The 23,820-nt window shown below is 41.2% G+C and overlaps 1 protein-coding gene across 3 annotated transcripts; it reads left to right on the forward strand.

Moving 5' to 3' along the window:
* Positions 1–1,461: 1,461 nt before the first annotated feature.
* On the forward strand, positions 1,462–23,132 carry LOC133969369 (ras-related protein Rap-1A). Of its 3 annotated transcripts, none has more exons than XM_062405796.1 (8): positions 1,462–1,604; positions 9,382–9,470; positions 10,319–10,387; positions 10,739–10,795; positions 11,570–11,710; positions 15,962–16,105; positions 16,440–16,567; positions 21,969–23,132. In XM_062405796.1, exons 2-7 carry the CDS (start codon positions 9,414–9,416, stop codon positions 16,527–16,529), a joined length of 558 nt encoding a protein of 185 aa, XP_062261780.1. In that variant the 5' UTR covers positions 1,462–1,604; positions 9,382–9,413; the 3' UTR covers positions 16,530–16,567; positions 21,969–23,132. The 3 variants fall into 3 exon arrangements, with proteins under 3 accessions (XP_062261780.1, XP_062261797.1, XP_062261789.1); XM_062405813.1 differs by lacking the exon at positions 1,462–1,604 and adding an exon at positions 1,713–1,733; XM_062405805.1 differs by lacking the exon at positions 1,462–1,604 and adding an exon at positions 4,904–5,008.
* The last annotated feature ends 688 nt before the right edge of the window (positions 23,133–23,820 follow it).

The raw sequence follows: 23,820 nt of genomic DNA on the forward strand, positions 1-23,820 counted from the left end.
TTTCCTCTTCTCTGTTATTTTATAATTAGTCTTATGATCTATGTTAGCCTTTTTTCACTCCCCCGCAAATTTCCCAACCAGACAGTCACCCGTCCTTCAAGTGGGTGTGATGTTTAAATATAAGCAAACCTATTTTTAAGGTTTGTGACTAACACAAAAAAAAGCAGAGTGGTGATTTACACTCATCATGATGTAAGCCCTCATGTCAATAATGTACATTTATTTGTTTGTTATTTGTGATTGTTTGTGTTTACTGATATTCACAAATGTGTTTGCTTGGCATTTTCTCTTAAAAAGCATTCACAGATTTGTTTAGACATGATTTCAGAATGAGACAAGCTTCTAGTCTTGAGACTGGATGTGGATTTAACCCAGAGGAGAACTGCTCTGGCTCATGGAGCACCAGTATCATGATATCAACTCTCTTGGTCGGATACAGGATCCGTTATTAAGATACGGTTAAACACAACAATTTCAGATATTCAAACAATTTTGCACTTTTACACTGTGTGACAGATTTAAAAACCACAGGGCAGCTCATCTCTGAAGAATGTGTGATGCTTTGGGCTCCAACTAAGGATTATTATCAGCATCAGTGAATCTGTTATTATTTCAATTTATGTAATAACATGGTGTTTGAAATAAGAATTGACTGAAACGGTTAATAGTCAAAAAGATTGTTCTGTTGGTGGACTCAGCAGATTTCTATAAAGGCTGCACACTGTATGGTTTAACAACAATTATTCATGTAGTAACTATTTTAAGCAGAGAACTATTGCACAATTGGTGCTGTTTCGAGTGTGACTGCAGGGTGGAGCAGCCTTGACTCAAAACAACACATTACATCCAAAACGAATCCATATTCCCAAAGCATGCACGTGTGCATATGTGGATATGTGCATATCATAATAATAACCTCATCAACAGAGCACTTTTTAACACAAAGAACAGGGTGCTGCAAAACTAAAGGTTAAAATACAGAAGGAAGTACATACAAAATAATGTTCATTATAGTAATGTAGATAAAAGGCTAATAGTAGCCTGGCACCCTAAGTTCATGTGCACTACACATGTATGAAAGAAATACATTTGAAAAGTGGGAAAATTAATCACAATGTTTCCCTTATTGCAAAGTTAGCTGTGGTTTACAACCGACCTCTGTTATACATGTGTTTGCATCTCCGTGGATCATTATACTGTGTTTCTATCATGATTTACCCTCTTTTTGTACAAAGTTCATTTATTAATATGAGGTGTGTACTCTTAATAGTTGTATCTAAAGACACAGAATACTCAACTATGAGCTCAAACCATCAGTGGGTGTATTCTGTTAATGTGATTCGTGTTACTGTGCTATTACTAGACCTGTCCTTTAGAAGAGAAGAAAAGTGCACATGGTTATAAATGCATTTATTGAAAATGAAAACCATAGCTTGTGTGTGTGTCTGGAAGCACTGGACATTCCCCCGTCCTGCACACGCCGGGTCTCGTGTGCCATGGCCTTTTAAGAAAAATGAGAAATAGTGGGGAGTGACGTGTGTGCGCACACAGGCCGGAGGCAAACTGACACTTGCGGAGCGGCGAGAGACAGCGAGCGACAAACGGTGAGTGCAAATACCCAACTTTAGAGGCGGCGAAGCGGCCACTAACCAACGGTTCGCGCCGCCGCACGGAGCCTCGACACCCGCGGGACGACGGGCAAATGCTGCGGGACGAGTGTTGTTATCCGTCGGGTAAACGAGAGGAATTGTCCCCCAGTGCAGAACGGCAGTGAGCAGCACTCCCATTTTTCTAGTCAAGGCCAGGCGGAAGGGCAGGTAGCAGCTAGCAAGCGAGCGGCAGCGGCGTCTTTCCCCGGCGAATAGCACCGGAATGCGGGTTGTTTCGGGGAGCTGGCGGGGCCGCCGGGTGTCAAAGCCGCGAAATGTGACCGGTTGTGTCGGGTTTCTGAAAACCGTGCTGCGTTCGTGTCACACGCCGAGGACAGGAATGTGTCGGCTAGCTAGCAAACGAGCTAACGAGCCTCGGCTAGCGGTTTGCGAAGCGTCGGCCCGTCTCGGGCACTTAAAGCTAGCTAGTTAGCGGCATTCTGCTAACAAGCTTGATAACGGGACTTAGCGTGGATGCCGCCGTGTAGCGGGATCGTTGATGGGCAGATCCCCCCCCCTCCCCCGGCTGCCTGGATTATAGATCATGGTATTTTTTAAAGGGTTTATCAGTAAGAGGGCTTTATGAACGGTTTGATTAATCGTGAGGGGAAGCTCCGGTTGTGATAATAGGCGGCGGTGTTGATTGCTCCTCTGCGGTGCATTCACAGCCACAGATTGCAGGGATTTAGCATGACCTGCAGTGATAAACATATGCTGCTGCCACAAGCAAATTAGCTGGATTCACAGCGAGATAACCCAGGCAGCTAAAGTCACTTTCTCATGTCTGGCTCCAAGCTGTGTGTGTGTGTGTGTGTGTGTGTTTTTTAGCTGCCTGGTCCAGTTTATTTCTGCTGCGGAGCTGGTGTGTAACAGGAAAAGTGTGTGAACTCAAATCCTCAAACAACTTTATTGATAAAAGATGATCCAGCAGGGCCTGGCCAGAAAAATATCAGATGGTACTGTGCTGTAAGTCAATTTGTTTGTGAATCCAATTGCAGGCTGTCTAGACACATTACACGCCTTTAAACTAAAACTACTATTATTGTGACAGTGCAGCGTGCTGACTTTTAACTTTTAATTCCGCAGCTTCCTGTAGCAAATGCTCTCACAGCCTCATGTGATTGTTTTACAGTACGTTGTTTTTACATCAGACTTTCACATTGGACTGTATGGTCACGAAGCATTTATTAGTACCATCCAATCTGCAGTTTAAATGGCCTCACATTGCCTAAGTGTAAAAAGACATGTCTGCAATGAGTGTAACGATATCAAAGTCGTCGTTTCTTCACTGCTGATAGAAATCAAGCAGCTGCCTCATCCTCACTCCCCCAAAATGTCTCCACAACCCATGTTTCGATGATGAGATACAAGCTTTCACACCCACTTCCTTTCCTCCTTCTCTGTACATGCCCTGCTGTCTGGAGTCTTGAACAGGAACAGAGACTGGAAGAGGCTATTTTAGTAGGCAGCTACTCCTTTTCCATCCTATCAGCATGAAGCCTTCTTGCTCTCTGGAAAGAGGATGTGGTTACAGGTCAAGGCCCCAGCGACACAGATGCATTCGGTTGATGGTGTTTGTCAGTTACAGATCTTTGTCATAGTTAAGTCCCAGTGAAGTTTCTTGTGCCTTGCTGCAGTCTGGTTCTGACTAATGGGGTCATCATAGGTTGTGGTTAGCCAAAAAAGCGACATAAGGCAGATGCAGATAGATAAGGGGAACATTGGGTTATTTTAGGTACTTCTTTTTAAATTCATGTTAGGATAGATTAGATTGTGCATTAAGTTTGATGACTGAAACTGCTCTTTGAGTCTTTTCCCTTGAATTCAGATTTTGAAACATCCTGATTACTCAGAAGTCTTGGTTTCCTGAATACATGTTTTCTGGTGGTATCTATCTCACATACATTGGCTTAATAGAATATGTAATTACATTCCTTGCCACTGAAAACGTACTGCTTCTTCGTTTATAAACTGTCTTGGTACCACTTTATTTAACAAGCTTGTAAATTCCTTATTCCTTAGCAAGTTTCCTGAGGAGTATATAATTTGACACTAATCGCAGGTAAATTGGAGACAGTTTAGCTTGTGTTCTCTCAGTTAATTAATTCACATTAACTGCCAAATTAGACAGTCTCCTAGGGCACCGCAGGTCAGCATAAACATGCAAAAATGTGTGATTCGGTGACAGGAAATCCGATAGTTTAATGTATGCAGAGTAAAGGTTTAATAACGCTTTATTTTACAGGTCAATTATTTCGTTCTAATAGATTCTTGAAAGTTTCCTGGTAAGAAAAAAGTAGGGTAGTTGTAATTACAGTAAATAGTGAGACTGATACTGTTATTTTTCATTATTTTATGTAATGAATATCCGTGAAACAAATTTAAACTGCAGTGAATATTTATAAATCATTCATTTATTTGGAGAAACTTGAGTCATCATCAGTGCTAAATGTTTGCTCGTTAACACATTTAGCATGAAAACATCTCAGAACATTATTATGAAATGAACTGGATTTTATGGAGCTGTAAGATAAACCATAACCGTAGTCTGCACAAATGAATAAGTTGAATAATAAGTATAATATATAATAATAAAATGCAAATTTAATACATTTTAACTTTGGTTTAAATGGAATAGTAATTTGAAGGACATGGCTCTGGAAATCCTGAGTATGTTTCCAGGAAGTGTTTCAGAAATTATAAGGATATTATTTTGAAATAATAATAATAACTCTGAAATAAATAAGTGCTGCTCCTTCTTTTCTACTTGACAGGTTTTCTGCTGTCAGTGGCACATGGTTTATTCCCCTAAAGTTCTTTATGCTGAGCTCAGTGTAAACAAGTGACGTGACCTGTGGTTTTGGTGGAGGTAATGAGTAACCAGGAGCTTATCAACATTTAAAAACGCCTACCCAGAACAACTTGTATCTCACCCTGAGTTTTTCTATCTCTGAACCTCAAAGGGATAAACTTTTTAACAGTGATGCTTCTGTAATTGCCTTGTGGGTCAACAAGCAAGCAAATAAGAAGATGCCATTAGGGTCTGTGTCATGCTGCTGGCCTAACCAGCGGATGTGTGCAGCTTCACCAATCCGCATTGGGTGGGAGATATAGAGGGCAGCTGCCAATCATACAGCCTGCTGAGTCAGTCGCTGTGACAGCTTCGTTGCTATCGGATTATTCTCGCTAGAACAGGAAATAGTGGATTCTGTGTGTTGCGGTTTAGCTGTGTCCCCTCCCGCTCTCTAATTTTGAGTTTTATAGTTGATGCAGCCTCACGTTCGCTGCATTTTCTTGCGAGCAGCACCACTTCGTCCAATTTCCAGCCTTAGATGGATGCATAACTTTGGTTGGAGAGGGTGAGTGATGTAGTGATGTCATGGTGGAGCATGTTGCTGTGGCATGTGGCTTTCCCTCGCTCCTTATTTGCTAGGGTTACTACGAGAGCAGAGTACTGGCCACAGTGTGTGAGTTTGTTTGGTCGGGAATGAAGTGTGTAGTGAAAAGGCAGTGGAAGCAGGGAGACGTTTGGTGTTAAAGGGAGATGTCCTTAAATGGCCTTTTGTGTGCGTGTTTATGTGCATCGTGAGTGTGTAGGCAGGCAAATGAGAGTACAGCGTTGTCTTTACTCTCATTGAGTGTAGGTGGTGTAAGTGTTAAGCACAGAATAGATGCCAGAACAAGAGCATCTGGTCCCCGGTTCTGTTTTTGCCTTTTGGTCAAAGGATCAAAGGATATGGGATCATTCATTTGCTGAATATTTAGCAGAATTTGTCTTGATCAATAATGTCATTAGGTTTGAAGAAGGTGGTATTTATGTCTTTGCTGGCATTTAGAGCAATTCATTTGCCACTTGTTGAAAGCCTGGATTAATGCATCTGAGCTGAGAAAACCTTCACTGCTGCTTCTGCTCATTGGAAGTTTTTATCAACACCAGTGCAACCATCCATTCTGCCTTTGGTCCTATCGATTTCCCATTAAGGATTACAGATCACTTGTTTGTGGGAAAAGGTCTTCACAGTTTTCCAATGTCATTGCAACTGTCCGTCAATATCGATAATAATAATTACTTAAATTATATAGCACTTTTAAAAAAAAAGTTTCTAAGGGGGAAATGAGAGAATATTTTACTTGGAGAACAAATTGACCAAGCCTTCCTGTGTTGTGCTAACATAACATAGTATAACATAAAGCAGATTTAGTTTAGGATATTTATCCTCTACAATGGATGTGCTGCTCCGTTAGGAATGAATACAGCATCAAATACATGGAATTCAAGATGCTTCAGCATGTTGCTGATGTTTCCAACCAATACAGTTTGTTGTTCAGCAAATTACATTAACATGTTGGTCTGCAACCTCTCAGTTCATTTTCAATCTCTTGAGGCGTTAACAACAGTTGAAGAACTGATCTACAACCCATCAGCACAATAACTGGGGACGTAGTTTTTTCTTCTTTTAATGTAAATATACCATCCACTTGGTTTGATTCGTTCCGATGTTGGATTCAACAGACCTCTCCACATTAGAGGTAGCCCTCTTTGTGGGTGCTCTCCTGCTGCACCTCCAGTACTACTCGTCCTGAAGTCTAATTTATTAAAGCCACTAAAAACACACAATAAAGCAGTTTAGCGTGAAAAATCGTCCTGGAGGGGGCTGTGAGATGAGATGGTGCTAACGTTTGCTCAGCTTGTTACTCGGGTAACTTATGGTCCAGATGTTGTGGAGTTTTTTTTCATGGGTTGAATTATCCACAGAGGTCTCCTCCTCCCCAAAACAAATAGACCAGGTGATTTAAATCCAGTGAAAACACAGAATAAATCAATTTCATGTTAAAAATGTGTCAACTCCAACTCTGTTTGCTGGGCTTGCTGTGGCCATTAACGTTTGCTCAGCTTGTTTCTCCAAAAAGTTGTTTTCCAGACAGCCGAGGAATAAAATCATTGATTTGGTTAAAATAATCAGTTTAAACTATAACCTGTAGTTACAAACAATATATAAAAAGTAATGCATACTAAAGTGAAAATGGGGATATGACAATATTTATTTTTAGTGTTTCAGTCTGTAAAAGGTAATAAAGGCCCTCATCCATTTCTAGAGCCCAAGCTGGGTTCTAGAAATATCTAGGTACTTTCCCAGGCAAAAAATGAATTAGCTTGGTGTTTTGTATATACCTCAGTTCTGCTCTTCCTTCCTGAGTATTTTTAAAGATGGCACTCTTTAGACTAGCAAATGTCCTCTTTTCAAGAACTCTTTGAAGCAGTCACATACTGTAATAATAATCTTAACAGCCACTGTCACAGAATGGGCCCCTGATGTCATCTGTCTCAGCAGGGGTCAGTCCACAGCGTCCGCACAAAGAAATGTGATGTGCACATAGCTGACAAGTGAGGCCTACCCTAAATCTGAGTCTGACAATGTCTGTGTGACATTGTGTATGTGACACTGTGCATGCACTTGACTCTGTACTCGATTGTTTACATGAAAGTGCAGCCGTGGACTGTTTGCATGGCACTTGTGCAGCCCTGTTCCTTTTCTTCTCCTTCCAATGGCTCCTCCCTAATCGTGTGAGCAGAACTTCACTTTGTGCTTAGAGGATTAGTGAATATGAATTATTCACAGCCCGGGCTTCATATCCCACATGGTCACTGCTTGTGATTGAAGTTGGAGGTCCTCAGTCCTATGTCCACCTCCCCTGAGTGTTTTGATGGAGTGTGCAGTAAAGAGAACAGTGTAGGAGGGGATCATCTGCTTCCCACAGTGGCTGCCGATTAGCTTTTTGATTTTAGCTAAAAAAAAGGTTTTGCGAAAAGAGTTGATTTATCGGTCAAGGCTATGCTGTCTTCTTTTGGGACCATTTTAACTTGAGCCCGCTTCTGATTTTCAACACGGTCTTGATGCCAACAAGCTGCCATTTTCAAACAGGGACCCAGAAGTATAAAGACTCCTTTTTACAAAACTAAGGTTGATTTAAATTTAAAGCTATGAGTTGAATGGTGTGAACACAAGAATAACTGGTGCCAAACCACTTCACTAATTCTTGAAGAAAGTTAAGGAAACAACCACATGTCGAGCTTGAATCAGATGTGGTACCAAAGTATGACATTCTCAACAACACTTAGTTGATTCGTCAATTAAAAGAATAAAATCTATTTTAATAGGATTAATCATCTTCAACCTGCACAAAATCTGGTTCCATCTTTCCCAATGTGATTACTGGCAGCTGTTCTCTGCTCCATAAGATTGTGTATATTTGTTTTCTTTTGTTTGGTCAAAGCTACTTTATAGTTAGTGCTGGTAAATTGTGAGAAATCCAGGTTTCTCTTCGTCCCTTTTAAAATTGATCCCTCTCCAGCAAAACTTTAAAATGAAACTGATATGGAACCAATGACTATCAATGCATTACGTTTTACCTGGTCAGAATTTATTGTTGCATGACTGCTGGTATTGGGAAAAAGCGACCTCTAGTTAGAGCAAGTTAAGTAGAGTTGCTGAGCCTGTCAGTTTAAACCACAGACTCATTCGGTGAGACTCCTCTTACAGGAGAATGTTAAATAGAAGAAGAACAGGAACAATAGCGTAACAACATGTATTGGGGTTACAGAATAGGAAAGAAAGAGGTATTATTCTTCCTATTTTAAGTCTGCTTCCAATCAAAATGATTTTGAAGCTATAATTTTAAAATAAAAAAGTTTCTTAATGTTCTTTTAATAAAGCCAGGCTATTGTGTACACATACACATGTTACTGTACTTACTGTACATGAAACAATAATCATGACATAAGTCAAATACGGATGTTGGACATTGATTACCATGGCAACAGCTGAAGGTTTGATGCTTTCAGCTCAGCCCGAGTATTTTGTAACTCTGCAGTGAAAACGTGTCATCCAATAGGATTGTTTTTTCTTCTTTGAAGGGTTACTATTCAGCCAATTTCAAACCATGTTGGATTATTTCTAAATTTCAAAGAGCTGAAAATGTTTTGTAGACGAAATCACTCATTTGAAACTGTAGTAAGCCGGAAATCTGATTTAATATAAAAAGGAATCAGAAATCGCCCTCTTCTTCACCCAGCTACAATTTAACCTCAGTCTTTGTATTTGTAGCCCAGCTTGTAGTGACCCAGTTGGCTAACTCAACTGACTTTGCGCCACAATGTGTGCCAGTGATTCAGAGCCTCTCTTAAAGGGATATTCCTATGATTTCATAATTTCCTCCCCATCACAGCTATCCTCCTCCCTCAGCTGCTTTCTGTCATTAGTCTAAATTACTCTTTTTTTTTTTACACAATCCCAGGAATGGGCGAGTGGCTAAAAGTCAGACGGCAGGGTGTGTTTCTGGTGAGGAAAGTCCAAATGATGGTGTCATTCGGAGGAATATCTGCCAGAACCATGTATTATCTCCCCCTCAGTTCCCCCTACACTCATTCACATCACAGCTGGTTCGTGTTAGAGAGGGGTCACATACTCTTCACCTCCTCCACCCTGAAGCAGCTCCACTTATGGGTGTTCCCTCTATTGTTGTGCTGCGTCTTGTCCATAACCTCCAGGAATGACTAGAATCCCTCCTTTCTAGAGTGGGAAAAACTTAAGAGACCAGTCTGGGTTAATGTCTTTGTTTTGCTCACAAAGAAAGTTAACACGAGCAGAACATATTTTTAATTTTGTTTCACTTTACTTAACGTCTCTCATTTTGCTTGTCCCATTTTTTTCTCCCTGTGTGTCCACTGCAGACCGTTGGGCTGTCCGGTGAAACAATCCCACCATGCGTGAATACAAGCTAGTGGTGTTAGGCTCTGGAGGTGTGGGCAAGTCCGCTCTGGTGAGTATCCACACACTCCTGACCCCCTTCCTGCCGCTCTCTCTTCCTTTCTAGCACACTGTCAGATAATTGTCAACGAAACTGCAACATATTTTGCTAGGTTTTTCAGAAAGGCATGTGGTAGAACAACTAAAGCAAACCATGGACAGTGATATAGTAAGACATAAAACCACAGATGAAAACTGTCCTGTTCTTAATTCCCTACCTGTGTCCCCTTACTAATATGTTTTTGTCTTTTGATATATTAGCTATGCCTGCTGCAGGATTTTAAATTTAATAATTTCAGATTCCAATTCTTTTTTGGCCAATTCTAAGCCATCCAGTCGTAAATCCCACATTACATATTTAATCAGGTCTCATATTCTTTGCATGGATAGATGTTGAGCAGATATCAAACTATTTTATTGTCATTGCAAGATGTTCAGTAGCACATGCGTGTTTGTGAAATGTTACATGTTCTGCATAGCTAACTTTAACCAGGTGTCAAAGTTGGGTTAATCCCTCAGACTGCAAGGCTGATCTGTTTAGATCTTAAGACTTTATCATGTGAACTCAGTCTACCCCTGATGTATATCTGCCACTAAGCACAGTGCTTTATGTAGCTTAAGGCAAACCTTTCACTTGCATGTAGTCACACATGTTGGGGAAATTAACGTGTACTCTGGGTTTAGTTTAACTCTTTCTGCTGACCATCACCTCCATGAACAAACTCAACATACTCATTCCAGTTGTTGTAAGAAGCTAGAAGACATGGCACGTGGCCATATTTGCCTCTGGACGTTTTGTTCTTGTCGCCCAAAAAGGTTGCCGTGATCTGACGTCCACTTGCTATGTGTATTCTCTTGCAGACAGTTCAGTTCGTACAGGGAATCTTTGTGGAAAAATATGACCCGACAATAGAAGACTCGTACAGAAAGGTGAGTGTCCTGTGACAGTGGCGAGGGAGAGGCCGCGAGTGCTGGCGTGGAATGAGATGATTGTTAGCAGCTGCTCTGCAAGTTCACGTCATGATATTTTCCTCTCTCTCTCTCTCTCTTTCTCTCGCTCTCTCGTATAATTTCCCATCTTTTTTATATTTTTTTTAATTCTTCTTTTATTCTATTTCTCTTTCTTTTCTTTTTTATTCTCTTTTGTCCTCTGTGTTATTTGTCACTGTTGGTCTTTATTGTTTACAAGAATGTTAAGATGCACTATGATGTGCCCAGTGACCTGAAGTTAACTCTTACATTATCTCACTCTGATGATGCGTTTCTTCCTTCTCTCCACAGCAAGTGGAGGTAGATGGGCAGCAATGTATGCTGGAAATTCTTGACACAGCAGGCACAGTAAGTGAACTCCTCGCTACTGAAAGCTCTGTCAATATCCAGCTGTTCGATTTGTAATGATTGCTAAATCACTGTATTGATCCTGCCATTGAGAGTAAAGGTCGAAACACTGATAGAAGAATATTACCTTGATTGCAAAACTTTGCTGGTTCAGATGAATACTTTTTATATACTTATACATTTAGATTCTATTGTCATTAATAACCTAAAATTGTATTCAAAGATTTTCATGAGCCGTGCTAGTTTTTATATAAAACTAGCAAAGTTTGCTAAAAGAGTGATGATAAGCTGCTTGCGTACAGAATGTCTGATACTATATGCAGGTTGCCGTCATTGTGTCCTGCGAAATGTTGTGAAAAAATCTTTTCTGCATCAACCAGGTCTGCAACTAATCCTCAGATCTCCTCTAATAAGCATATGGTCCAAAAAACATCTGCAAATAGTTAAGAGAATGCATGTTTTCTGTGAAAAACAGTCCAAACCCCAAATAGTTTTTTTAATTTACCATTTAAAAAAAAAGACAAAGAAAGCAAAGCCATCCATTGCAGATTCTACAATTATCAAACGTTTCACACTTTTTCTTGGAAAAATAACAAACTGACCAATAGTTTTGATTTGAACATTCACTATATGTACTGAGTAGGTCACACCAACATGAGTTCCTGTTGATTGCAGTGTTATATGATATTGACGGTAAATCCTTAAATAGTATATAAAATGCAGATGGCAGAGCTCATGCCCCGTTCTTCCTCTTTGTTTTTGTCTGCCGTGTAGGAACAGTTCACAGCGATGAGGGACCTGTACATGAAGAACGGCCAAGGCTTCGCCCTGGTTTACTCCATCACAGCACAGTCCACCTTCAACGACCTCCAGGACCTGAGAGAACAGATTCTACGAGTAAAAGACACAGAGGATGTAAGTACACAGTGTGCACACTCAAGCACCACAAGCATGTTTACATTAACTCCTCCTCATTTTCACATAACCTTTTCTACACTTTTTATTTCGTCTTGTCCGAATAGGTTGTTGACACCAGAAACATTGGAAGATACTGCAGACAGGTTACAGGCCTTATTTCTGTTGTCAGCCGCCTACATTGTTCAGGGAGCTGATCACACTGTTGCTATGGATACCATTCAACACTGTAATCACAGCATCTCATGCCAGTGATTACAAACTTGGATTACCTTGACATAAAGCAGGCGCTGTTGTGGTATTTCTGTAGCCTTGTCTCTAATGTGCAAACAATAAGCTAAAGCACGCAGTGAAACTTTTGTACAGCATATAACATAGCATTAGCTGAAACTAGCGTCCTGGAGGTCCCTGTGGTTTGTTTACTTAAGCTGTGTTTGACATGGAAACCGAATTGCCCCACACGTAAGCTTAGTCCACTAAAAGTAGGCCAATGTCTCAGCAGAAGATGTTAAAGCGTTAAGTTTTGCTTTTTGAACAGTATGGTTTTACTGTTCAAGTCAGCTCCTCGGCGGAGGAAACATAGAGGAGCAGGTCTCCTGTAATTATTTTCTTGCTTCACTGTTTATCAGCAGCACATTTCCATTTTTCTGTATCTCTGGTGAATTGCGAGGTTGTTGTAGTGAGTAAACCCTCCAACCCCTTTCTGATGGGGCAGTGCGTCAGCAGGATCTCAGATGCCCTTTTTTGGTGATCTCTGGAGGGATTGAATGTTACCATAACCCTCGCTCTCTCGCTCTTTCCTCCCCTCTGTTCCCCATCAACCATCTTCGAGGAGCCTCTGCAGCCTGCCGAAGGGGTTTTACACTATTTGCATCTTTTCTGTCTCATCTTTTCTATCGGTTGTCCTCCTGGTACCCTTCCTCTATATCAGTTCCAGTAAGCTTCTCTGCTTTCTGTTTTGACTGGCCTTTTCACTGCCTGTTGCTCTGTGTTTCTCCCGGCTCTCTATGGCCTGCTTTGTGGCCTCACTGTGGTCTGGCACTCTGTGCGGGTGATTGGACATCAGGGATGCAAGGAAAGCCTCAGCTCATCAAAAACACACTGGATTGTGAGGCTGTGGTACTTCATTAGAGCCTCCGTGGTTAGAGAGCTGAGGTTAGCCTTAGGCTAACAGATGGATTGCAGGATCAGTGGCTCATCAACATGCCAGAAAACGGCTAATGTCCCTTTTCTTCTCTATTGCTTCCTTCTGAATGTATCCCTAGTTTTTTATCGAGCTATTATGTCCGCTCCGTCAGCTATCAGTCCTGTGGTGATTTAAGCCTTACCTATGATGGTTGTGACATCTGTTTATCTTTCTTTGCCCCTTGCAGGAATGCACGACCAAAGGAGATGCTTAACATGTTTTCCTTTTTTTTTTTGGTTAGAGCTTTCATACTATTGAAGAGCGAAAGCTTGAACAGTCTGGTTGTTGCTGCAGCTGTTCTCATTCTCAACTCTGCCATGGACCATTTACTGCAAAGCTGTCAAAATGAACAGATGCCCCTAATATTGCCAAGCTCAATTCAAGTGTTTTTATGACTCTACGTTAAACACCAAATTCCATCTCCTTAAATAAGTCGTAAGCCGGGAAGAATAGTAGTAACCAGAATGTTAGAAGCTCCCTTCCCATTCTTGCTTCCACAGTTCTTATGTAAGAGAGGTCCTATGACTTTTTCTGGGCCATTTCTGTTTCTGCTTCTGTGAGTAGGACGGCAGTAATGCCCAACTCGCTGCTTGTGACTCACCACAGCATTTGGAGCAACTGACTCCATCCATTTAAACTAATCTATACTGCGCTATCCTGTGTTCCTGCAATCCAGTCTGTAGCATGCCATTGTGGGCACGATAGGACCTGTCTGTAGCATGTTAAAAGCATGCTTACAGATTCTCTGTGGCTGTGCGGATTCCTCAAGTAGGTTAATGCTGCCTTGTGTGCTGCTGACACTGAATATTTTTCCCTCCTTGCATACCTTCATCCCTCTCGCTCCATCCTTCTCATCCCAGCTTGGCCCATAGTTTGTGTTGGGAGGGCATACCATTGGTTCTCCCAGGACCTCTGGGAGAAATGCCATTCAGCAGTCCAGTGCAAAGGCTTGTTTGGATATCAAACATCAAGCAGCAACCTCTGTGGGGTTAATCTAAACATCGCAGTTTCCTGTCGTCTGCCCCACAGCCCAGAGAGAGCAAGAGAAGGAAGCAAAAAAGACGCTGGAATATTCATCCTATACTTTCAAAAAGTGCCATTAGGAATGTGGCCACTGTCAAATACAACCTCTTAACATTAGTGGCCTATGGGTGGGAAAAGGACTGAAGTTTGAGCAAGTTAGTACATGTCTGGATACTACCATATATACCTAGTTTTTCCAAAAGCACAAGACACAACTGGGGGCAGATTCTGGATCAGAAGAGGGTATTGAAGGCAGGATTTCCCATGCAGAGATTTATTTGTTGCTGGCCCACCACAAATAGATTACCCCAGCTGATATTATTGGAACCTGATGTGCTGCATGCAAAGTTTTCCACTAGTTGATTAAGCCTGTCGCTTTGTGTAGCTACACCACACAACACAAATATCCGGTGGACCTCTGGAAAGCTTGGATGTTGTCATAAGGTTTTACTGTGGAAGGTTTGCAAAGCACGGTTTAAATGTAAAAATGGATGGCAGGCCAAAATTAACGTACAGGCTCCCACAAACAAACAGTCTCACACTATCATGTAATTCCAGGGAACAGCCAGAACATGCAATCCAGCTGAAATGTTCGAAAACATTCAGGAAGGAAAGCGATGTTATCCTGGCTGGGCGGGGCTGCCCCGGCTTCCTCCAGGCCAGCGTGCTCCCTAGATAGCCGGTCAGGAAACAGCAGGCAGGATGAGCCGCATCCCGACACCCTGACTGCTCCGGCTATGCTCGATGTGACAGTTTGAAGAGCTGAAGTTTTGCCCGGACTATTCCCCTCTTCCACAGAAAGTTTTTTTGTGTTTTTTGACCTTGGTTGTGAAAACATCTGAGCACAAAAGAAGAAGTGCAGGGTATTTGGAAGATTCCAAAACCAGCTGGACTTCATGTCAACGGTTGTGTTCTCAGCATTAGTTAGGGAGGATTTCCTTTCTACACACACAAAAATAAAAGAAACTACCTTCCTTGCAAGTTCCTATTGATTTTTTTAATCTCTTTTGTCAATGTTTTGCAACCTAAATGATTTCCTTGGCTTTGCCCGAGGGATGGATTGATTTTTCTTGATAGTCTCTGTGACCCTCCCACATCCAGGCTTCTGATTGAAATGCACAGGCTACTTAACCTTATTAATTATTATGTGCTTCCCTTTTTGTAGACATGCTCTTTTATTATTATTGATATTGTTAGATATTTTTGCACGTCCCAGGCCTCGCGCTGAACCTTCACAAACTCTAATGTTACATGTGATACATTTACCGGGTGGGCGGTTGCCTGAGTAAAGGACATCATTTGTTGACCACACTGAATGACTGAATCTAGGGCTGTTTCGAGTCATTATGTTTGAAGAGTTGCATAATGACCTTAATGTTCGATTAATTGTCTAGCCCCGTGCGTGAGTGCAGGAAGTGTTCATTGGCTCTAAATGCTTCAAGAAGAATGATCCAGCACTGAATTGGTACAGTGTCGTCATAAGCACTTAAGAACAGCTGATGGGATTTATACAAGGGTTATGTCCTGGTATATGTCCTAGACCATTGAGGTGACGAAAAACATTTTTCTTGTGGTCATATTTGGATCTAAAAAGAATGATTTAGGTATTTGTACTAAAGTTTGGCTATTGTTTTGGCACTTGTACAAAACATGTGCTAATGTTGATATGAATCTGTCTCACTCGCTTTGTTTGCGCCGCTAGAATTCCATCTACTATTTCATGCTCATTTTCCACCCCAGCTTTACTTTTTTAACCTTACTATCGACTCACTAATTTTCCTCCCGCTATTTCTTCCCCTCTATTTATTTTAGTAGACTTGGTTAACGACTTTGAAAGAAAAGTCACACATCTGTGTTTGATCAGCATTTTTTACTCAGATCTGCTGTTTTTCTTCTTTCTGTATGGATTAATTCATTTTGTCACAATGTTTTCAGAATATTAAACACTTCAAAAAGATTAAGTATCGCTGCCGTTCCGAATTTAACTCAATATCACAAACCTTCCTCAAATATTCATGCTCCCTCTCTTGTTTTGTCTTCAGGTGCCGATGATTCTGGTGGGGAACAAGTGCGACTTGGAGGATGAGCGTGTTGTGGGGAAGGAGCAGGGCCAGAACCTGGCCAGACAGTGGAACCACTGTGCCTTTTTAGAGTCCTCTGCTAAGTCAAAGATCAACGTCCTCGATGTGAGTATGACGAACATGTCCACACTGTAAACAGACACCAGCACAATCCGACATTCACCCAAACTGTCAGGGAGTCGTTTAATTGTGAGAGTAACCTCATCAGCAGAATTTTTAGTTGACAAATCTATTTTTTATTAACAATGTCGGAAGTAATGAGCTCAGTTACTTTTAATGAAACCTGCCACTTGTTAAACCAACTGTGTGTAAACTGTGACACACTACACACGCTTTAAGGTGCAACATTGTGTTTTGTGTTATACGAAAATGAAGGGTGAGTTTCCCAACTGTGTAACCACTGATGTTTTTTCTCTTCTTGTTTTGTTGTGTCTATTAGATCTTCTATGACCTGGTCAGACAGATAAATAGGAAAACGCCAGTGGAAAAGAAGAAGGCGAAAAAGAAATCCAACTGTGTCCTGCTTTAGAGACTCCCCCTCCAGCCCCTGCAGCAGCTCTGAGCCAGGTGTGTGTGTGTTTCACCTAAAATGCATAACATTAATCATAAAGCCTAATGATTCTTTGTACCTGAGTTGTATTTTATTATTTATAACTTTCTGAGCTTGTTATCAGCGTGCAGAAGTCACATTTATTTGCCATTTTACAGATTATTGAAGTCATATACCACTATAACGTATCTATTAAGATTGTTGGAATTGCCTCTCTTTGGTGAGGCGTCTGATATCGGATGGTTGTGATGATCATGCTACTCACAGCTGGTTTTAGCTAAAACTAGACACACTGGGCCAGAACCCGCCAGAGACAAAAACAGGACATCTCTTGATTTGTCTTTCAGTGTGGTACAGTTCGGTTGCTGCAGCTCTGCAGCGGCAACATATTCATCCCCTTCTCAAATTATCTTTTTCAATGAAGTCATAGCTTCTTAGCTATTAGCTCACTCGCCACAAGTGTGGTTGTGTTGAGCCACCTGCTCTCCTGATGTGATGATGATTTTCATGGGTGGGGTCTTAAAAAGGATCTTATATATATAAATTCTATATTTTACACCAATGTAGAGAAACTGGTATTACATCTTGTGAAAAGTTTTTACTCTCCGTTCTTAATCTCTACAAGAGAATCCTAAACACTTGAAAGAAAATGGAAGAAACCTTACAGGGAACCTTTCAGAAAGAAAAGTCCTTTCCCCAGGCTGCTGGTGGTGTAACAGCTGCTAAAAGTAAGATAGCTGACCCTAACTAACAGGGTCAGTTTATCCCTAATAAAGTCAGCACATAGTCACACCTCACCTGGCCTGGCTTCATTTAACTGGACCTAGGGTTTCGTTGAAAGGGCTTTCTGTGAATAGTTTTCCAAGTGCAGCCGGCTGATGTGGACACAGTTACTTTTTTCTGGTAGAGGAACTAGTCCATGTGATGATGAATCAGTTGTTTGCATATGTGGGATTTGTCAGGTTATTTTGGCTTCCTAAGGCTGATGCTGGTGATTTACCAGCAAACATCCCTGAGACAGCTTTCAAAAGTGCGAAGTGCTTTCATTACGTTGCTTTAGCCATCATTACTGTTTGAATGAATGAGTCACTGTTGATGATGTTTGGATTTTAATACGAAACTCAGCAGAGCTCAGCAGATACTTTGATCTGAGGAAATCCTGGTCTGTTGTCGGGTTGTTTCCTAGAAAAATCTGAATCGTTTCTCAAAAATGTTTGGGGTAGTTTTAGCAGGATGCTGATACTGAGGAAGTGTGAAAACATGAACTACCAGTAAACCAGAAGGCTGATTCCTGTAAATTATTCCTGTCCAAACAGCCTTTATATATATTTCTGAGTTTACAGATATTTTGCTGCGTGTAATGCCTTTTTTCTTTGTTGCTAATTTAAATACCTGACAAATGAAAATACTTCAACACATTAGTACGTAGTCCCTCTAATGGCAAAAATATCACAAATAAGTATTTATTTTTGGTTTGCAGTTCTGCCAGTAATAATAAAGGCATAGTTAACTTGGTAAGAGCAGTGTGGAAGAATCCTGTAGGGTTTTATATATAACATACATGTAAAGTCGAAGAAAGAATGTTTCCCCTCTGCTGTGGATAGTTTCCGCTCAAACATGACTTCAGGTTCAGTCCATTGAGGAAATCTTCGGAGGTCTTATGATGTGCGCCCACACTCGCGTGGAGATAACGGAGTCGGGCGTCAGTGTTGTTGAAAATTGAAGTTAGTGAAGCCGAGAGGGTTCAGTATGCTTGAAACTTACTGGGTTCCACAATGGTGGCGCCAGTCTTGATGTGTGCTTCCTGTGGTCACACACAAGTGTCAGGAAGAAACGTTTGCTGTCACAGTTTCAACCACACTAGTTCACACTACCTTCTCATGTGTGTCTCAGTGGGAGGAATCATTCAAAGGTGGATAATGACGCACACTTTCTGACATGGCACTCAGTATGTTACACAGATTTACACTGAAAGTGGCAAAGGAGGTTGATGAAGGCAGAGTAATTGAAACTCTGCCGCACACCTGGTCTGTCTGTGTGTGAAGTGTGCAAGATTGTTTGTTTGTCTGTTTTGAAGAAGTTACAAAATGTGTTATTAAGTGGCCTCAACACATTTTTGGTCTGTTTGTTGATGAGACTGGAGCTTCTCTGGAGATCTGGTGGCAGCCTCAGTTTTAGCTGCAGTCTGTTAGACCACCACTGGATTTGTTGTGTGAGACCAATGGTTGGGGTGGCAGAACGAGGAGGGAGACTTCGGCCTTCAGCTGAAGGACGTCAGTACACGCTGTCACTTCTGGGGGTGTGAACTGTGCTGAAGCGCCCTTGAGCAAGTCGTTGGCTCTTGTTTATGATGTTGAGGGATTCGGTCCCGATGCAGCCGAAGACGATGTTTCTCTCTGAGTGGACAAATTATGTTTTGACATGGAGCAGCATGTGTCCTTTCCTCACCTAGGTATCACATTGTTTTGAATCATATGTGGTGGAGGGGTTCACTGTTTCCTCCTATGAACCTAAATATGTATTATTGTTTCTGGAAAGTTCTGCAGAAACTGTCATGTCTGGTTCAGGGAAAAAAAACATTTATAAAAGTATATGATAATAAATAAGTGCTGTCGTTGATGAATGAGTAGAATGAAAAACTGAAATAACCAAGCAAATTGCTCAACAATGAAGTCACACTTTCAAAAACAGCTGTTGGATCTGTAGTACGAAGTCTTTCTTGTTCACCAGGGGGATTTTCTTGTAAAAAGGGTGTAGCTGGTCAACCCACAGTTTACAAGTTTATATTCCTCAGTGTTTCGGTCATTTCTAAGTCTCTTACAATCTCTGTCAACACATTTCAGCCCAGCCCGCCACAGAGATTTTACATTAATCTCCTTTAGTATCTTTTAACTTTCAATTCAGGAGGAAATAAAATAGATTTGACTGATAACACCGGATTATCCAAACAGCCATCAGGGTCGCTAAGCCATCCACCCACCCACCGTGTTCCTCATCTGAATCCATCTGTGTTGGGCAGTTCGAGATCCGGAGGGTGTGAGAGGGAGGCCTCAGTTAACTGACCCTAGGGCGGTGTCTGCTCCCACCCCATGCCCCCGTTCACACGCTGGCCAGCCCAATGAACCAGCACTAATGGGATTACAGCCTCACTGTTCCACTGCTCACCACAGAGCAACCCTGTACACTGGGAGAGGGGCTACAGTGCCAGTCTCGGATGGGGTAGAGTGAGAAAGTTCATGGGACATTTCACTTCGTGGCCATTTTCCAGATTGTTGACCTCGAAAGTTACAGGTTGTCTCTGATTTTACTGAATTCATTGGGGGAGAAATTGCCGGGGACTTCCTGAGATCATACTGTGACTATTGTAATTCTGAATATTAGTATTTACAGTTGAGTAACTTTTGTCCTCATACAGTACAGGGTCACTATTGTATATATGTTCCACTTGGTTGTAAAAATGTAACTCTCTTTAAAGATTTAAATGTTTGACTATGTATTCCAGAATGCTCTTTTCAGAATTCTCTGCGTGGTTCCAGAGTCTTTGGGGCAGATAAAGCAACAGGTGGCCTCATTTCCCCACAGACTTTATTTATTTTCATGGTCTGGAGTCAGACGTTGCCCCATGTTGTTTTATCACCTTAACACCTGATGCTGCCATTAGAGTTTATAGACTTGGTAACTGAGGTTTTATACTTTGATGTAGACGCTCAGAAGTTTGGCAGGATGTTACTCCAGCTGCAAATGATGCATGTCAGGATATTTTGACTTCTAAGAGCAACAGTAACACGTTTATACCACTATTTATCACTATCTTAACATGGCCCTGGATCAGGAATACTTAAAATCTAGGTCTTAAATCTGTGCTTCTCCTGCTATTACAAATCAAATGAATGAATAGAGTCTGTCCCTACCACGCTCCTACTCAGCACTGTGAGGCAGGTCAAACGCCCTCACCGACCTCCCAGACGTCCCATAACGTGCTGGGTATGCGCTTGAAGGATTATGCATATGTTCACATCTATTTCTAATTCGCCCATGCTCCACCCTCCGGCTTTGCTATTGGTAAAAACGAGGCCATTAGGGATTTGATCAGATAACTGCTCTCCATAGGCTCCACACAAACCTTGTTTTAGTTGCGTTGCTAAAAGCAGCGCTGGGTTGTCGAGCTGAGCAGAGAGGGTTTCCGACAGCAGCTGCACCAGTGACACATTCACATCATGTGTGAGGGAAGGTAATGATGGGAAAGATTCCCGTGATTCCCATGTGGTGAGCACACATGTCGTTGGGTAAGAGCCGTATCAATAATTTAGAAAAAGCTATTAATGGCTACTGTATGCGAGTGTAATGTAGCACAATATCTACTCGTTTGCATTTTCATGAACCTGCACTTCTCTATTATTTGTCGGCAAGTTAAATACACAGCAGCTTTCCGAAAAACCTGACATTCCCCAGACGTAATTACAACTTGGAAGTGAACACTGTTTACAAGTGGGAAACAAGTAATTATGGTACCTCGTCTGGGATGTGAATACGGCACGACCACAGAATGAGTCACTTCGGTGAGATGTGGCTGCACTGAAATGATGACCGTGTGGGTCCGTATCGGAGTCAGACACACACCAGTGCTCCTGTACCCTCTCTCTCAGCATCCCTGAAGGAGACAGTCTCATATGCATATTTGGAAAGTATCAGACGGAGTGTTCCCCGTTCTGTGAATTACAGCAACTTGTCAGAAGTTGTGAACAAAATAAAGTGGTGTTCACTCAGAGCTCCCTTAAACTCCTGTTTGTCCTGAAAGTGTCTGCAGGGATAAGGGATTAGCTTTAAGTGTACGGCTCTTCTTCATCCCTCTGGACTCTCTCTTTCACTGCCTGCCTCAATTCCTGCTCTCAGACTGTAAGAGGCTGGAAGTGACACTCTGAAATCCAGAAATTTGTTTCTTTTCAGGACATTTTTGAGTTGTTTATTTAAGACCCTGGGTTATGTGAAATGCTCAAGAACTGGTCTTAAACTTTAACCTATGAGGTTAAAACTTTATAAAAGTTGGGCAAATAGCTTGGTAAAAAATACTGAGGGTAACTTTTAACATTGAACTGCTAAATTGGTATAGCATTGAATTCAAGGTTACGGCTTCATCACACACATTGAAATGTTTACTACTTCCTCTTCCATAACGAAACGTGCAAGAGGAGGAGCCTTTCTGAGAAGCTGTCAGCAGGAGAAAGAGTGAAAGAAGTTCAATTTTACCTTTAGCTGTTTGTTTCCATTCTCTCCTCCAACATTCATGGGATTGATTTAAACAGATGTACTGTCATTGAACAGCCAGCAGAGGGCAGTGACAGCTCGTAGATGGCGAGCTTGGGGCTGATCATTGAATGATGAAGTTAAAACTAACCAAACCTCTATGCTGTGTTGCAGAAATGCTGTAATGAAGAACTGTTGCCCTGATTGGAACGTGCCAGCATTCCAACAGCCCCGAACCTCCCCGCCACCCAATCCACCCACCCAGCCCCGCCCTCCCTCCCTCCCTCCATCAGCCATAAACGGTGAATCAGCTGACTGAACTGCTCCTATCAAAGACGAGGATGATCTACATGAGAGAGAGCGAGAGAGAGAGATGGGGAGAGAGAGATGAGAGAATGAAGAGAGAGTGAGAGAAGGACAGTAAGAGAGAGAGAGGGAGAAGACTCTGGTCTCTCACCTTTGAGGACCCTCCTCTGTGTCTCAGTTTCAGTGTGAACCCCCGACTGGACAGTCTCCATTTTTGCTCCAACAAACAAAATGCCACAAACTGTTGATCATGATAATAAAAGTGCAGCAAAGCCTCTGAACGAATAAAAAAAAGTGTCCAAGAGCCAACAAAACGTGGCCAGGGAGCAGCCCCTTAGTTTCATTTAATTTGGCGGTTTGACAAAATGAAAACAACCGCTTTTAAGAAGGAAAACATCGTTAGAACTTCAGTATTTTTCATCTTTTTCAATATCAATATCGTATTTGAGAGACATGGAAGTTGACCTCTTTAGTTGTATGATTATAAATATTCTTCAAAAACAAGCATGAAAAAAATGCATCAGTTATTAAGTGTAGATGTTTTCAAGTGAAATCAAGTGGAAAAGTGAGAAATTTTTTATAGCCATACACCTATTGTCCATGCCTGTCATGTCAGTGATGATAGATCAAGGTCTATGATATGTATTATTATTTTTATTATATTTTTTTCTTTGTTCGCCCTGTTGTTCATGGACTTCTCTTCTGCAGATATCTCTCTTTGATGTGACTTAATTTTATACTCAGTCACTGGGATTTCATAGCTCCCATAATATATTCTAATGCCATTTTTTGCATAATAATGCTTCAGAAAAAAAATGGGCCTTTTTATAGAAGAAATATGGGGAAAAACAAGGATTGATTTCTATGTCTCTTGAAGCTGAAATATATTATACTAAACCAACTCTAATAATGCTTCTTGTGTTTTTCTGTCAATGATGTTCCAGCTTTTATGGATTATTAAAGTACATTTTAGTACATTTTCATTATATTGGTCAATGTATTTTTGTGAATTAAACTTTTATCCAAAGGACATTTGACTTATTTGAGAAGAGTGAAATTAAAAGGTATTTTTAAAGGGATGGAAATTACACAAACAAAACATTTAATGGGGACATTCTGTTCGCTCCAGTTAACAAGGTTTGGATTCTATACAGTGAAGCCGCTATGTCCATCTATCAATGGACGGTACATAGAGGACAGTCGCTGTCATTGTGATACAATAAATGTACAACCATCCTATTAACTATATATTAACTATATATGATGATCTGCTACACAAGCACTTGCTTTGCTTTTAAAGACCACTAGAGGGCAGAAGATGAACATTAATATTCCAGTTGACACTGTACTGACTCAATACCCATGCAGCAAATTACATAATGTGCTTCAACGGGGCAACTGTTCATCGTGAATATAGATCACAGTTCTTTCATAAAACAAACATGGCGGTAGGGTTGTAAAACTCCATGATGCCACTGGGGTATCTCGTACATTAGGGTTTTTGCTTCTTCAAGAGCAGTGATTGGTAAATGCTATGCTTATTGCCATTTTTTCAATTAGTTTTCTGTGACTCATGTAAATTTATGAGCTTGAGTTTTCATTCCAATGGTTTCAGACGTGATTTCAGTTAGATTTACAGTTAGACTGATCTATAGTGAGGCTAGAAATGTGTTATTTTCATTATTGATCAACCTGTAATTCATCAATGAGATGGCAGAAA

This window comes from Platichthys flesus, chromosome 2 (genome assembly GCF_949316205.1).
Source record: "Platichthys flesus chromosome 2, fPlaFle2.1, whole genome shotgun sequence".
NCBI lineage: Eukaryota > Metazoa > Chordata > Actinopteri > Pleuronectiformes > Pleuronectidae > Platichthys > Platichthys flesus.